This window comes from Tenrec ecaudatus, chromosome 10 (genome assembly GCF_050624435.1).
Source record: "Tenrec ecaudatus isolate mTenEca1 chromosome 10, mTenEca1.hap1, whole genome shotgun sequence".
NCBI classification, from domain to species: Eukaryota; Metazoa; Chordata; class Mammalia; order Afrosoricida; family Tenrecidae; genus Tenrec; species Tenrec ecaudatus.
In genome coordinates this window covers 156878069-156893934 of record NC_134539.1, presented here as the reverse complement: position 1 = coordinate 156893934, position 15866 = coordinate 156878069, and the positions used below count along the sequence as shown (strand labels likewise).

General features: G+C 53.3%; 1 protein-coding gene across 1 annotated transcript in view; it reads right to left on the bottom strand.

The window, feature by feature from the left end:
- Positions 1-10249, bottom strand: part of LOC142460102 (E3 ubiquitin-protein ligase RNF213-like) — a 134456-nt gene extending 124207 nt beyond the window's left edge. The window contains exons 1-2 of the mRNA XM_075562324.1: positions 10082-10249; positions 5650-5813 (exon numbers count right to left, since the gene is read on the bottom strand). Of these exons, the coding sequence (XP_075418439.1) occupies positions 5650-5813; positions 10082-10175 (258 nt within the window). The 5' untranslated portion in view covers positions 10176-10249. The remainder of the gene's footprint in view (positions 1-5649; positions 5814-10081) is intronic.
- Positions 10250-15866: the final 5617 nt, after the last annotated feature.

The window sequence follows — 15866 nt, the reverse complement described above, 5'->3', positions numbered from 1 at the left end:
AAACATATGATAATAAATGTGGGGTCTGATTTTAAACCAAAAAGGGATCACCCAGAGTTTGTAGCTCTCCAGGAAAAAGATAGAAGGGGTTTAGGTTTTCCATATCTAGAGGCAAATGTAGAGTCATGGCCACTGCTGTGCCCTTGGCTTGACCCTTCACCTGGGAGACTCAGACACGTGTGTGGGTTGACCAGTGACCTCTGCCAAGAGAAAAACTGGAAGCGCTACAATGTTTAGTTCAGGAACACCTCGATCTAGGACAGAGTGAGTCTAGTACTAGCCCCTGGAACTCACCTGTCTTTGGAATAAAAAAGAAAGCAGGAAGAGGAGAGTGTTGCTGGACCTACGAGAAATCAATGAGGTGATAATCCCCATGGGTCCCTTACAACCCAGTGTTCCTCCTCCTGTTATGATACCTAAAGACTGGAATGTGATTATAATAGATTTAAAAGATTGTTTTTACGATCCCTTTACAACCTCAAGATTGTGTCAGATTTGCATTTACTGTCCCGACTTATAATAACAGTCAACAATGTTGTGCTATCAATGGAAGGTTTTGCCTCAAGGAATGTTAAACAGCCCTACTATATGTCAAACTTTTGTTCTTCAACCTTTACAATGATTCGAGACAAGTTTCCGAGTAGTTTATGTTATTATATGGATGATATTTTATTTGCTCATCCAGATCCTCAAGCTTTAACAGAACCTCTTGAATTTGCGCTAATAATTTTAAGCAATTATGGTTTACAAAGGGCTGAGGAGGAAATCCAAAAAGAATATCCATTTAATTATTTGGGACAAAGGATTGGTAATCAAAAATTATAACTCAGAAAGTACAAATTCGTCAGGATTCTTTAAAAGCACTTAATGATTTTCAAAAATTATTAGATGACATAAATTGGCAAGGCCCATCTTTAGGCATTCCTACTGGACAACTTTCTAAGTTATTTCAAATATTGGAAGGAGATTCAGATCTTAATAGTCCTAGAACTTTAACTCTTGGGCTGAGAAAGAATTATAAAGGATTGAGAAGCATATTCAAGATAGTCAATTACAGCGCATAGATTTCCTAGATAATCTTCAGTTAATTGTTATACATACTGTTCATTCTCCAACAGGAGTCCTTATGCAAAATGATAATTTGTTCGAATGGTTATTTCTATCTAATAAAAGTATGCATAAATTGGAAACGTATTTGGAGAAAATATGCGAAACTATTATTAAAGGATGTATGCATTTATGCCATTTCTGTGGAATAGATCCTGCAATCATAATAGTACCCTTCACCAATAAAGAAATGCGTGATCATTGGATTTTATCAAAAGATTGGCAAAATGCCCTTAGCATTGATTTGGGTATCAGTTCTAATTCACATCCCTCTGATCAACATTTTCAATTTTTGAAAAGAACTGAATGGAAACTGCCAAACGTGGTGGTTTCTGCCCCCATTCCTCAAGCACTTATGTTTTTTACAGATGCTGATAAGCCTGGTATTGCTGGATATGTAAATATTGACAATAATATTTCTAATGTTATAGCATCTCCTTATTCTTCTTTTTAAAAGGCTGAATTATTTGCTATTTTAACTTTACTTGTAGATATGCCTCATTCACTTAATCTAGTTACTGATTCACAATATGCTATGTACACTCTTTTACGTATTGAAACTGCTACTATTATTGTTAATAACACTGAATTGAATGATTTATTTTGTAAGTTACAGCAGGCAGTCTGTCAAAGAAACAATGCCATTTTTATTACTCACATTAGATCCCATACATCCTCACCTGGTCCTGTGGGTATGGGGACTGGTATGGTCGATCACCTTATGGGATCCTTACAAAGTGCTCAAAATGAACATGCTAGGCATGGCAACGATGCACGATCGTCAGAGAACAGGCATGGGCTTACTTGGCAACAAGCGAAGGCTGTTTGACCATCTTGCTCAGCTTGTCAAGCGGTATCTGCCCCCATCTCCCTTTAGGAATTAATCCTCGAGGCACCACCCGAAATCAAATTTGGCAAATGGATGCTACTCAAATTCCTTCTTTTGGCAAACTTAAACTTGTTCATCGTTCTGGTGCTACTCTGTCTCCTTTTTCATGGGCTCCTCCTGCTACGACAGCATGTGCTGATGCTGTTGTTACTCGTTTGTTAGAAGCATTTGCTATCATGGGAATCCCACAGATCATGGTTCTGCTTACGTTTCTAAAAATGTTTGGCTTTTTTCCATGTACATGGCATTCAACATTTGACTGGTATTCCAGGAAATAGTATTTCCTGGCCAAGCTAATATTGAACGCCAAAATCGGACTTTGAAAGAGTTGCTTTTGGAACAAAAAGGATATGAGGATAGTGATCCAAGAAGGCAGCTTTATACAGATTTATATACTTTAAATTTTCTAAACTTAAATGACAATAACTTCATGGCCGCTGAATTACATTGGGAAAATAATGTTTCTGAAGATATAGAACCGCCTATGTGGTTGGTATAAGAGTTGTGAACAAGATAAATGGCAACCAGCTATGGTCATAAAATGGAAAGGGGGCATGCTTATATTTCAACAGGAAAAAAAATGGGGGGGTTCCAGATAAGCAAATAAAATTACAGGATGGCCCAGAAGAGACCTTGCCCTTGGAGTGAACTAAACCGCCATGAGCTCCCTTGATGCGACTCGGCATGTTGACTTGCCGACGTGGGGACAGATTGAGAAGTTAGGCACGGAAGGAGAACAACCAGTGCATTCCCATGGACAAGGGATGACAGCGTCTCATTTGTTGTTAGCTAGGATGGCTATTTTGACTACTCAGGTAAATGCTGAGAATTTTACTTATCGGACCTCTATTCCTAACCCACCCTTGAACAGAGGAGTCTCTTGGACAGATCCTACCGCCCCAATGGATATTCATGAAGCCTCTTGGATGCTGGAGCCTTTGGGTGATCGAGGACCATTTGGAGCAAACAAAGAAGGCAGCATTATTCCAGCCTATGAAACTGGGATTGATGGACTTCCTATATGGATCGTACACAGGGAACATGGTTTAAAGTTAAAATATCAGGCCTAGGTGTCTCTCCTAAAAAACTCAGGAGATAAGAACAAGCCATGAAAATTACTAATTTTAAGTGCTCAAGGGTTTTCCAATTGAAATATAACAGGAAATTTTACTGTCCCTCTGTTGCCCCCATGTCAATCACCAACCTATGTGCACGTGTCTGATTGGGTCCACTGGAGCACTTGCCTGAGGTGATAATAATTCTCAAGGGGTTTTCATTGGTGGGAGCCTTTCCGGTGCCACTCGGGTCAAATCTGCAGCTGACCTTCAATGGCATCGATGGCACGCAGGCATCAGGGCCTCTTCTTTGGCATGGAGGAGGATGTTCTCCTCCCCGCCCTCTTATGATAGGAAAACCCATCCAAACTCGCTCGTGGAAAATAGATGCTGCCGTGTTCCCTATTAGAGGATGGGTTGGCAACAGTACTAACCATACAGGAAATTACACCTTGCCCTTTACAGTTACTACAACCAGATACGTCCAAGCTTGGGTGCATAGCTCTTCAGGAAAGGATCTGTCCATTGGAATCACTCCTCTGGAGAAATTAATTGCAATCATTGCTCTTTTTTACTTGTTTCAATTCTATTTTTTTTCATCATAGTAGTGAAAGCATGTATATTTTGAGAGCTGCAGTGGGAATGTGGAGGCCGACTCAAGTGTCTCGACTATGGCAAAGTGCTCCTACTTCAGCTTTAATTGACAAATTGGCTAAATGACTTTTGAGAAGATCAAAGTGATTTGGGGGAATTTTAATAGCTGCAATCCTAGGAATTATTGCAGTTACTGCTACTATGCAGGATTAGCTTTACATCAGTCTGTACAAACCGCTACGATCATAGATGATTGGCATCAAAATTCTGAGCTTTTGTGGTCTACTCAACAACATCTTGACCAGCAAGTTCATGAACAATTGGCTGATTTATCTCAAACAGTTATTCTTCTGGGAGACCAGATTAATAGTATTAAGCAACAAATTACATTACAAAGTGATTGGAATCATATGTCCATATGTGTTACTCCTGTGATTTATAATGACACTCTGGTTCCTTGAGATCGTGTTCAAAGACAGCTATTGAACTATCACAATCTATCACAGGATATTTTGCAATTACAATATCATATACAGGATACTTATAACCTATTCCCTCTTAAAGCTATATTTGGCTCTTTTGCAGGGTTGCTTTTGCACATAATTTGTCCGTTTTGTCTTTTATCTAGTCTTCAGAAAAAACCCTCAGCAAACAAAGAACTGTAGAAGGAGAAATACTGCCCTTACTCTGTGTTCCCTTCATCTGGAGGCTATGAAAGGGGGAAAGGAAGCCGGACTAAGGCTGGAACTTGGATACAAATCAAGGCTTGAAGGATGCACATTCGGGTCAGCGGTTCTGCAGACGGGTCATGTTGGTTCTCGAGGAAATGCAAACATTCCTGCGTGTGTATGGTCCTGGTTCTTTGCTTTATAGATTGTACCTTAGGGCACCAGACCACTTGTTGTCTTAGATAATGTAGTTTTGAGAAAGTCATTTTTTAGACTTAGAAACAATTTTTGAGTCAATGTAACCAGTCCTGTGTTCCTAAACTTGAACGTGAATAAACAGAGAGGACACAGCTCAGTTCCTTGCTACATGCCTGAGCGAGCTGCAGGTGTCTGCTTTTTCACAGATTCATTCCATGTGCTCTGGTTCCCCTGCATCTCCACTCATTTGCAACAACAAAGCACCCCCTGGAAGAGTGGCTGTGGACCAGGCACAAGCAGCCCACACAGGCAAGAGGGCAGCAGCCAGCTCAGTGTCGGGCAAGAAGTCCAGGGACCAGAGTCAACCACCTGGGTCTTAACAACACAGAGGGCTCCTCACCACCACGGTTTCCCACCCCCCCCCCCACACACACAGAAATGTCCAGGAACCGACCAAGGGAATCTCACCAGGGGTTCCCCCAAACTCATTGCCCCAGACATCCTGCTGGTGGCTGAGGAGGGCAAGGAGCTGTCTGAGGTCCCAGGGAGCAGAAGAGAACACCTCATTCCCCAGGGATGAAGTATCTGTAGCCACAGCCCACATGCCCCAGGCCTGCAGCAGCAACACTCCCAGCATGCCCCAGGCCTGCAGCAGCAACACTCCCAGCATGCCCCAGGCCTGCAGCGGCAACACTCCCAGCATGCCCTGTGCCTGCAACGGCAACACTCCCAGCATGCCCCAGGCCTGCAGCTGCAACACTCCCAGCATGCTCCAGGTCTGGAGGTGCAACACTCCCAGCATGCCCTGTGCCTACAACTGCAACACTCCCTAGTGTGGCCTGTGTCTGCAGTGGTGGGCCCTTCAGGCGCCAACACCAAAGGGGAGAGACCCAGAAACAGCCAGCTCCCCAGCGAGGCAGCACAGAACGAGGGGCCCTGCTACGCCCGTGCAGAGGGGCAGCATCAGCAAGCTGCAGCTGTCCTGGAGGAACACTCTGGGGACACGGGGCAGTCCAGGGTGGACAGGGCCAAGCCTGCTCGGCTGCTGATGAAATGGCACCAGGAAACCACTGCCCCAGCAGAGGGAGGAAGCAACGCCGATGGAGCTTTGGTTTCCACACGCTCCCCATCCACTCACCAGCTGGGCGGTCAAGGACGCATCTGTACAGGACTGGTCTGGGTCCCCGGGCTGGTCAGCTGGCCCCGGGGACAAGAACGGGCCGCCATCTTCCTTCAGCTCCTGCCCACACTCCATTTCCCCATCCGGAGCAGGCAGCAGCTCAGCGCTGGGGACCTCAGGACCTGCGTGGAAAAGGGAAGGTCAGGCCAAGGGGAAGTCCAGTCTCAGTGGGTGACCTCCTTCCTGCGAAGAGCACAGTGGCCTGGGGGATCCAGGACACAAGGGGTGAACTGAGTGACCTCCCAGCCAGAAGTCCAGCCTCAGAGCAGCCAGCCTCGTTGTCATCGGAGCTGCTGTGGGGTTCGATCTCACGGCCTTGCGATTCGCCACCCAGCACGTAGCTCACAGCACCACCCGACTCCTCCCAAAGGCAAGCAGCAGGCAATTTGAAGGCATAGAGGCCTGCTACTGTGGCTGATGAGAAACCTGCGAGAGGCCACAACTGGGGCACCCACCTCTGGAGGGCGTGGCTGGGAAAGAGCCCTGCAGGAGCAGCCAGAGAATGTGCAGGCAGGCCCCCGCCCCCTGACCAGGTGACCTGGGCCCAGGAAAAGCGGGAACAACAGGGGAATGGGTGTTGGGACAGGGCAGCGTGTAGGGGTGTGTGGTGGGAAGCAGACAGCTCAGTGACAGCAAGGCCAGCCCCGAGTACCAGGTGGCAGAGCACTGGCAAAGGATTCGTATGGGGGGGGGGGGGGAGGACTCCCTGCCCTGCAGGCACTTCCTAACAGACCCTGATTTGAATACTTTACACCCCACCCCCCTTCATGTGTGCTGCTGGCAGGTAATCCCTGGGCTGCTAACTGGCAGGTTAGCAGTTCAAGCCCACCGATGGCCCCCCAAGAGAGACAGATGAGGCCGTCTGCTCTGGCAAAGGCCCACCACCCAGGAAACCCTCTGAGACTCATGGTGAGTCAGACCAGCCGGATGGCACTGTTTGATTGGGGCTGGGCTCACACACAGGTGTGCACCCCAGCACAGATCACTCTGGGATGGTAGCAGGTATGAGGGTGAAGCAGGGGGTGCACTGAGCGCAGACAGCACAAACGCCTGCAAGTCACACTGGAGGAGTCCCACTACACCCTATGCGTTTGGGAGTTTGAATCCACCCCAAGGGTGGCGATCTGCCAGGACCAGCCTGTGGAGCCCAGCCCTCTGACACACACAGTGTGGCCACCAGGCCATCTCTTAACAGCTGGCTTACAGGCACCTGCCACACACTGAGCCAGCAAGCTGGCCAGGGCGCATGTGGGAGGGGCTGGGACAGACACAAACAGTGAACCAAGGGCAGAGAGGAGGCCGCAAATACTCAAGGATCAGCCTAGTTTGTCAGCACATTTTTATGCCATTTTTGGTGATAAAAGTAAGTGCTTCTGTCGACATTCGGGTTGGCTTATATTCAAGTGTGTACAGTAAGTGTCCTGCCTAGGCACCTAGCCATGAGAGAGGTGTGAAGTCCAGGGAGGGCACTGCCCCCTCCAGCTTCCCACTGGGGATGAACAGTGATCCCTCTTGTGCCATCCATTTGTGGGAGCCCCATCCTAGAAGTCTCTGATCCCCTGATGTGACCCTGAATCAGGGACAATTCCCGCTACCTTACAGTGTACAGGACACCTGGGCAGGTGACCTGCAAAAAGACCTGCAGGTAGATGGACAGACAGATAGATGCACAGGTGCGCAGACCGTGCTCAGTGGGGTTGCAGGGGAGGGGTTGAGGGAGGCTCAGACCTGGCTCAGGAGAAGGGTCCCCTGGAACAGTGCTGAGCAGTGGGGGCTTGGTGGGGGGATAGCTGCTGGACATTTGAACACTCAAGGGCCTCTTATAGTTGCTGGCCCCAAGGTCCCCACAACCCAACCACTGGAGCCCCCCTTCATTGGGGCAGCCCAGCACCACCTCCCAAGCTTCACCTGTGCTCAGGAGAACTGGGGCTCTCTGGGTCCCCCTCCATGCCTGCAATCCTGAAGTCTTCCAGCCCCAAGACCCAAGTGCCCTGCAGTCCTAGGCAGACGGGCTTCCTGAGCCACCTCCCTGAACACCATGCCTGTGGACTGCAGAGTGGAAGAGGAAATAAATGCCCGCTGCCGCAGTACCATGTCCTGTGGACAACAGACTGGAGGAGGAAATAAATGGCCCCGCCCCGAGCACCATGCCTGTGGACTACAGACTGGAGGAGGAAATAAATGGCCCCGCCCCGAGCACCATGCCTGTGGACTACAGACTGGAGGAGGAAATGCCCTCACCCCGCAGCGGCCCCAAAGCTTGGTTTCAGTTTCCATTTCTGCAAAAGACCAGGGGGAGAGAGCTGGAAACCTTGCCCTCTGAGAAGGGGGCGGGGCCAGCGGGACACTGACCGCTCAGTCATGCCAGTGAGAGGGACTCTGAGTCCCTGGAGACCCCGGGAGAGAGGAGCTGAGGGCCGAGCTGACCCCCGTGCCTGACCACTCCCCAAAGCCCCCCTCATTTCCCATGGGCAGGAATGGAGACCCACACATCCGAGAGAGAACAGTGCCCCCAGGGTACACTTCATCCATCTAAGGCAGCAGACACCAGAGAAAGGGGGCTGTCTCCCCCACCCCTAACACCAAGCACAGTTCCTGAGGGTCCCCAAAGGCTGGTGAGCACGGAGCTCTGGTAAAGCTGGTCTCTCCTCTCCTCTCTCTGAGAGATCAGGCGGGCACTCTCCCCGGGAAGAACAGTGCCCCCACAGGCTGTTCACACCAGGTCAGCAGTTCCCACTCAAACCCAACAGCCGCTCTGCTCCTCGGGAGAAAGCACGGGCTGTCTACTCGTGGGAAACTCACAGGGACAATCCGACTCGGTCCTAAGGAATGGCTCGGAGCTGGGAGCAGCCCGTTGGCAGCAAGTTTGGCCTGCTTAGGGTCGTTGTATCCTGTGGCAGGCGTTGTGCAAGGAACTGGGGTGCCGCAGTGAAGAAGGCCCCATGCTAAGAGCCAGCCGAGCAGTGGGCACCAGGGGAGGGGCTGGCCCTGATTTTCCGAGTGGTCAGGGTGAGCCTCCTGAGAGAGGGCAGAGAGGGGGAAAGTCCAGGCGAATCTGGTTCACAAGGACCTCGGACTGCCCCTAGGATTCTCAAGGCCGCCATCTTTACGGAATCAGACGGCCACATCTTCCTCCTTCTGAACAGCTACTGGATTCAAACTGCTGACCTTCCCCACTTACTGTGCAGTGCTGGTCATTGTCCCCCACCCCCTGGTCCTTGTTCCAGGTGGAGGGCTAAGTGGGCAAAGGGTCTGTAGTCAGAGCAAAGCTGACATGGTCCAGGAAGGGCAACAAAGGCTCTGGGGTGTGGGAGGCAACAAAGGTTGATGGTATCGTGGGGATGGGGGGGCAGTAGGGGAGAAGAGGACAGCAGGGACTTTGCTCAGGGTAAGAAGGGGGTGGGAGGCTCTTGGAAGGGGAAGGCGTGGTTTTCCCGGTGCTATATGAGTGCCAGACGCGGGTGGAGGCAGGGAGGCCCCTAGGAGCCTCTACAGGGGCCTAGAGGGTGGTGGGCAGCAGGGGTCAGTCCTGGGTCAGTTCTGTGGGAGCTGGAAGGGAGTGGGCACCGAGGAGTTTGAGGCTGTGGGCCCAGCTGCATGTCCTGCTGCTGTTTGCGGGGAGGGGATGGGCGGTGGGCAGGCACTGAGCTCCAGCATGGTAAGGAGGAAGGGGGCAGCAGGAGCTGAGGGGAACGGCCCAGGAGGACAGAGAGGTTTGGGTGTGACCCAGCTAGGAGAGGACCAAGTCCTCCAGATAAGGAAGGAAAGCCCCGCTAAGGTCCCGGCTGCCAAGCAGATGAAGAACCCGAGCCCACCACTCCACCCGCCCCCCCAGGGGGCCCACCCACTGGGCAGCGGGGACCCCCACCGTCACCTACACACCAGGGCCCCTGATGAATGGGTTCTGCGGGTCTAGCCCTTGCGGAGAATGTGCCTTTCCACCTCAGATGGCCTGAATCCATCTGCAGCTGCCCAGGACCCCCAGGTGATTCTTATAGACAGCAGGATGGCCCGGGGTCAGGTGGAAGTTTCTGTTCTGATTTAATATATCCGGGTGCAGGGTTGAACCAGACTGAGCGCATTAGAAGTCCTACCCCACATCCCATGACGTGCTACTATGGAGCCTCCCCCCCCCCATACCCGTGACCCCTCAGACCCCACAGCCAGGGGCCTCTTTTGCTCAGCAGCGCCTCAGCCAGCCCAGCTCCTCCCTGTCCCCCATGAGCACAGGCTCTGAGAAACAAGAAGCCGCGCCCTCCCCAGTACCGGCGCCCCAGGTCTGGACCCGACCAGCTGCTCTGGTCCCCTCTGGCGCCCAGCCACGGGCATCATCATGGAGAGGCCGCCTCCTCCAGGGTGTCCCACGGCCCGGCCTGCCCTGCGACCTCACCTGGGGGGGGCACCGCCGGAAGCCTGACTCCACACTCGCTGCAGAATTTGGGCGCTTCGTCTTTGGAGACGTGGTAGCAAGAAGGGCACTGCATGCCCGCGGGAAGCGGGAAGCGGGCCGGCTGGATCCGCGCGCTCTGCGAGCCCGGCGCGGCGCCGGCTGATATACTCGCTCGGCCGGGCGTCACGTGACCCCAACCTGGTTTCGGTTTCCTTTTCCTTGGCTGAGAAAGTGAAATTCAGCGGCCCACCTGAACCCGCGGCTCTAATCGAAACCCAAGCACTGCCAGCCCCGCTCCGCCCTCTGCCCTCTGCCCTCTGCCCCCACCTCTGCCCCCCACACCCCAGCCTCCTCTGCTGCCCCCAAGGCTCGGGTGGCCTCTCCTCCAATGCGCTCTGGAAGCCCCAGACGGCGGCCCCGGACTTTCGGAACCCTAAGTGGGAGAAGGAACAGGGTGCTTGGGAGCCAGAGGCGAGCCTCCCGTGTGGGAAGGGCAGTGCCCTGGGTGTCACCAGACCGTTTCTGTCGGGCATGTTTTCGGCATTTAAACTAACTGCCAGGGGCGCGGTGCTCCGCACTGACTCAGCCGCCTGGGACCAAGCCCTGAGCCTGCAGCCACCCTGCTGCTATTGCTGCAGTCGCTGCACCCCGGGGCCCAGGCTGCTCCGCAGGGGATGGGGACCTGCTCGCAGGATGCCCAGGGTGGAGTCCATCAGGCAGACCTCCCAGAAATACCAACCAGGGCCGGTGTCAGAATAGGGGGTGGAGGGCAAGTAAAGTTGGATTCCTGATAACACAAATGACAGAGGATGGGAAGGAGTGGCAGTCAGAACTCCCTGCAGTGGGGTTGCCACCTAGGACCTGGCACTGACCATGTGACCCCAGTCAGGAGTGACATCAAACGACAGGCAGGGCCACAGCCAGGTGTCGCGGTGGGGGAGAAAGGAGCTGGGCACTGATGCTCTAGGCTTGGGACCAGGGGTTCTCAGAACTGGCCAGAGCGCCTTCCCAGCCACTGGCCGCTCCCCTCAGTGCATGTTCCTCCCTGCCCAGCCTCCTCTGTCCCAGGGGCCTGTCTGCCACGCTCAGGTGGTCTCTGTGTGGGCAGGAGGGTACAGGGCACTCGGGGTACCGGCATTCCTTGATCTCTCGGGTACCCCCAGAGCAAGCCCCATGATGTCTGGGCACTCCCTCAGCCAGCCCCTCCAAAACTCCCATGGCCCTTTCTGCCCAAGGCTGTCTCCCAGTGATCTGACCCACATCACTGACGGACCAGGAACCCTGGGAAGTCAGGGCCTTCCGGAGACACCTCACTGTCCCCCACCTATACTTGGGGTGTCAGTTCAGGGCATGTGGGCAAATAAATGCCCTGGGCATCCCACTGCTGGTCACTTCACTGTTCCTCCCAGCCACAGGCCCCTCCCTCAGCCGCCCCTACTCCAAAGCCAAGGCAGGGGTTCTGGGCCTGGAGTCGGTGGGCCCTGCCTGGTCTTGCCAAAAGGGACTCCATTTTGAATCCAATGCCTTCAGCTTGGTTCTCAGAATTCACCTCTCATAGACCTCCCTTTCACTGACCTCCCTCTCTCACTGATCTCCCCCTCCCCTGCTCAACCTTCAAATTTCTGGAGCCGGCTCCTCCCGGAGCCAGAATGATTTCTGAAGATATGCACGCTCCACTCTAGCTGCCCTTGGCATATAGATAAGGTCAAAGACCTTCTCCCTTCTGAAGCACCTGTGTGCACAAATCCTCCCCAGCTTGGCCCCTTCCCAGCTGTGCCTGCCAGCAGGGGTACAAAAACCGCAGCCTAAATTTCCCAAAGTGCGGTTTCAATAGCTCAATTCCCTGAGTTACTGAATCCGCCCACAAGCCTCCCAATAAAGCCTGCTTCTAAATTTTGCTGATTGGATCTTTGGTTCTGTTTCGTGCCCCAAAATTCCTTACAGGCCCCTTCTCCCCCAGGGTCCCTCTAGGGACGCCCAAGTCCTGGAGGCTTCCGTTGTGCACGCTGGAGTCCCCTCCCTTCAGGGCCGGTCCTGGTCTTGGCTGGGCAGGGCTGAGGCGGCACCACCCCTTCGGAGAAATAGCCTTGAACTAAGGACACAAGCCACTGGGATTCATGGCCTTGACCGGGAAGGACTCGGGGTGCTGTGTGGCCACCCTCCTCCTGCCCTGCAGCCCTGATGGGCTGTCCTGCTGTCCTGGGCCCTGGGCAGTGCCTCTGCTCCCAGAACGCCCCCTCTGTACCCAACTGCTTCCCGGGTCCCCGCAGTCCTCCCCCTGCCTCCTGTGCCCATGGAATGGGGTCCAGCTTGGTGTCCCAAACCCCAGGGAGCCAGATACAAGTGGCAAACCCCAACCTGCTGACTGAGGGCCTTCCACCTCACTTCTGTACCTGGAGATCCTGACCCAGTCCACCCTCTCCAGAACTCACTGAACCCTGTGCCCGTGCTCCCCTAAGCGGGTGATTCCCCCGCAACCACCCACAGACACCAAGTCCCCAGCGCTGCTCCCTCCCGCCCTTCTCATGACCCCAGGGGATGGATTCCTTCATCCTCCTCCAGCACAGGGCTCTTGCAGACAGCAGGAAATTCCTCATGGGAAGACCCCAGAGACCCTGGTAGGGGCCTCATAAGACTCCTTTCCTGGGGGTGGGGCACCTCAACTGCTAGGTCCTGGTCACAGCCAGCCTGGAGTGGAACCCCAAGCTATATGTGCAATCCCCCTCACGGGTGTGTGACCTAAAACATCAGCCTGACCACAATCAACGGTGGCAGTGCCACCCCGTCTAATGCTTGCAGCTCACCTGCCCCCAGAGCACCTGTGTGGAGCCTGGGTGTGGGATCCCTCTCTCTCTCTCTCTCTCTCTCTCTCTCTCTCTGGAGACCTTGGTCATGGGCATGGCAGGGAGGGGAGAGAGCTTGGAAGGGCGCTGGAGCAGTCTCTTCGCTGTTGGCCGGGCTTGCTAGTGGCACCGGGAAGCCTCCTTTCCCATCACCTAGATCTCAGTAAGGAGAGGGTGAGCTGGAGGTGCCGGCGCTGTGAGGGGTGGCATCTCTCGTAGGTTAGTGCCACGCTAGTTAAAGGGTGAGGAAGGGACGAGTTAACCCAAAGGCAGACGCGGTTCAAAGGTGGAATTGTCAGCTCCCATGGGGACAACACGCGGCCAGGGCACCCCAGGCATTCGTGGAGGCTGGCTCCTCGTTCTGGTGCTGCACAGGTGTCCATGTGAAGGGGACTCACTCTAGAGAATCCACTGGAGGAACATAAGACCCCTGATGCTGCCGCAGACAGAGAATTCCAAGTCTGCTTAGGATTAAGACAGAGTCCGTGGCGGCAAAAGGGCGTTTTCCAAAGCGAGGCACCCACCGTGCTCCGGGAGCCTTTCGTGTACAAAGGCTGATCACACCCGCCGAAGATGCGCATAAGACATTCATTCATGAGGGGCCCGTAGCTGACTGATCCTAGTATGAAGCGGGATTCATAGCCCTGGCAGGCCCCGATCTGCAAGGTCAGCAGTTTGAAGCCACTCGCCGCTCTCTAGAGAAAGACAGGACTTTCTACCCCCATAGACAGCCACAGTCTCAGATGCTCACAGGGACATCCTACCCGGACCAGAGGGTCACTGAATTCACGTGGCCTGGATGGCAGTGAGTTTGAGGGGTTTTGTCTTTCTTTTGGGGGGTCCTCTTGGGTTCAGGCTGAATAAAGTTATGGAAAAGTGCAAAGTATGGTAAGGGTGTCTGAAAAAAAATTTTTTTGAGGGAAAGAGAAGGGGACATTTTCTCAGAGTTGGCTTAGGCACGGAAGTTACATGCTTAACACGTGTGCAAACCGGGAGCTGGCGAAACTGCAGTCCTTGGTCTTACCTCATGCCAATCTGTGCGTGTTGTAAACAAAACTCCATCCTGCCACACACTCACTCACTCGTATGAGGCAGAACAAGTGTCCAGAGTAAGAACCAGGGATCTGACCTCCTCTGGAGCTTGACCCACAGCTTCGTCGGAAGCCCCATCTCATCAGGGCCTTACGTATGGGAATGCTCCCCCTCCTGTGAACGGCGACACCTCAGAGGGGCCTTTTTTCCCAGGCGGCTTTGGCAGCAGCAGTCTTGCAAAGCCCTCGAGACCACAGACGCGCTGCCCCGAGCATGGTTCTTGTGAGATGCCGTCGAGCTGGACGTGCCGGGCGCAGCTCCGTGTGCAGCAGAAGGATGCCCTGCCCGGTCCCGCGATCCTTGCTCCCTTTGAGCCACCACTGCAGCCGCCGTGTCCGTCTGTTTCACAGACAGTCTCCCTCCCTTTCGCCGCCCCTCCCTGTCACCAAGCCTGCTGCCCTCAGCTCTCCTGAGGATTCTGGGAAATCCTGTCTTCCTCCCTGGAGGTGGAATACACACTCTCTCTGCTTTGTCTTCCTGCTGACAAGACACATGGAGCTACACTGATGCAGCCAGAGCGCTGGAACTGGAAGAGCCACGTGGAGACCTGCGCCAGCGCTGAGATGCTTCCACTGCCACTGGATCCACAAGACTTTGCACCCACTGGCCTGTGATCATTCTGCATTCAGTGTCATTGCATGTGTTGCATGGGTCTAAAGAGGAATTTATTGACTGGAACCAGACATATGGACTAATATCAGACTTATGGACTTGATCTGGACTGGGCTGGGATGTTTTCTTAAGATATAATTACTCTTTGATATAAAGCTCTTTCTTATACACACATATGAGTGTCTCTGGATTTGTTTCTCTAGTTAACCCGGACTAACAATCTCTGACTTTATTGGAGGAGTCACCTGACACCAGGGTCGGGGCAGGAGAAGGGGAGCAGCTGTCTTCAGAGCTCAGAGAGCAATAGCACATGTCTGCCCCTGGAGTGGAAGCTGCCGGCCACCTAGCAGTCAGCCGTGTGCTTCTCCGAGGTAACCTTAAGGCAGCGCTGTGATGGGAGGATGTAGCGGGAACAGTATTAATTATGAGAATGTGACTGGGGCTCATCTCTAGTCCACAAGTGTGAAGGCCTCCCCCCACCCCAGAAACCCAGCCGGCCAGGCTTCGTAACATATGAGAATAAAGGATCCATCCGCATGCTCTCATAGAGTGTTCTCTGTTTCCCACGTGTGTGAACAGAAAAATACATGAATGCTTATTTTGCAGGCACCTAAGAATCGCATGCCCTTGTTTGATTAGGCAGACGGTGGGGGAGGAGGTAAAAGGTTCAAGGTGCTCTTGGTGGGCCCCACGGAGCTGGGAGAGGACAGCGAGAGCCGGCACTGTCTTGGCACATCTACAGGGAGCCATGAGACGTGCACACTCAGTTACGTGCGGCCCGGGGTCGGGGTGTCTACATCAAGGTCCCTGAGCTCACAGGTGGGCAGACCTAATACGTGCCTTGGGGGAAGGTGCAGGGGGGGTTGGGTGTCACGGTGGGAAGAGAGAGCAAAAGGACCATGCCTGCTTCTATAGGGAGAGATAAGCGATCAAGTGCTCACGCTAAGGCAGCATAGTGTTAGGGGAGAATCTGTGGGAATGATATTTAAGGCAAGATAATGTACTTGGATTTTACCTCTAACTTACCACGGAGGCCTTCCTGCCGTGGAATCCCAGCTTTCCAGATTCCCTCCGTTCTAGGTTAGGGAATGTCGTCCTTGTCCTGTTCCCCTCAGCGTCAGTTCCCACATCCCACGTGGCTCCGCAAGGCCTTCCATTCAATCAGCACCGCTGCTCATGTTAGGGTTCTGGGGCGGTTGACCTCAACTCTTACTTCTCAACGATGAAAGGATTCACGT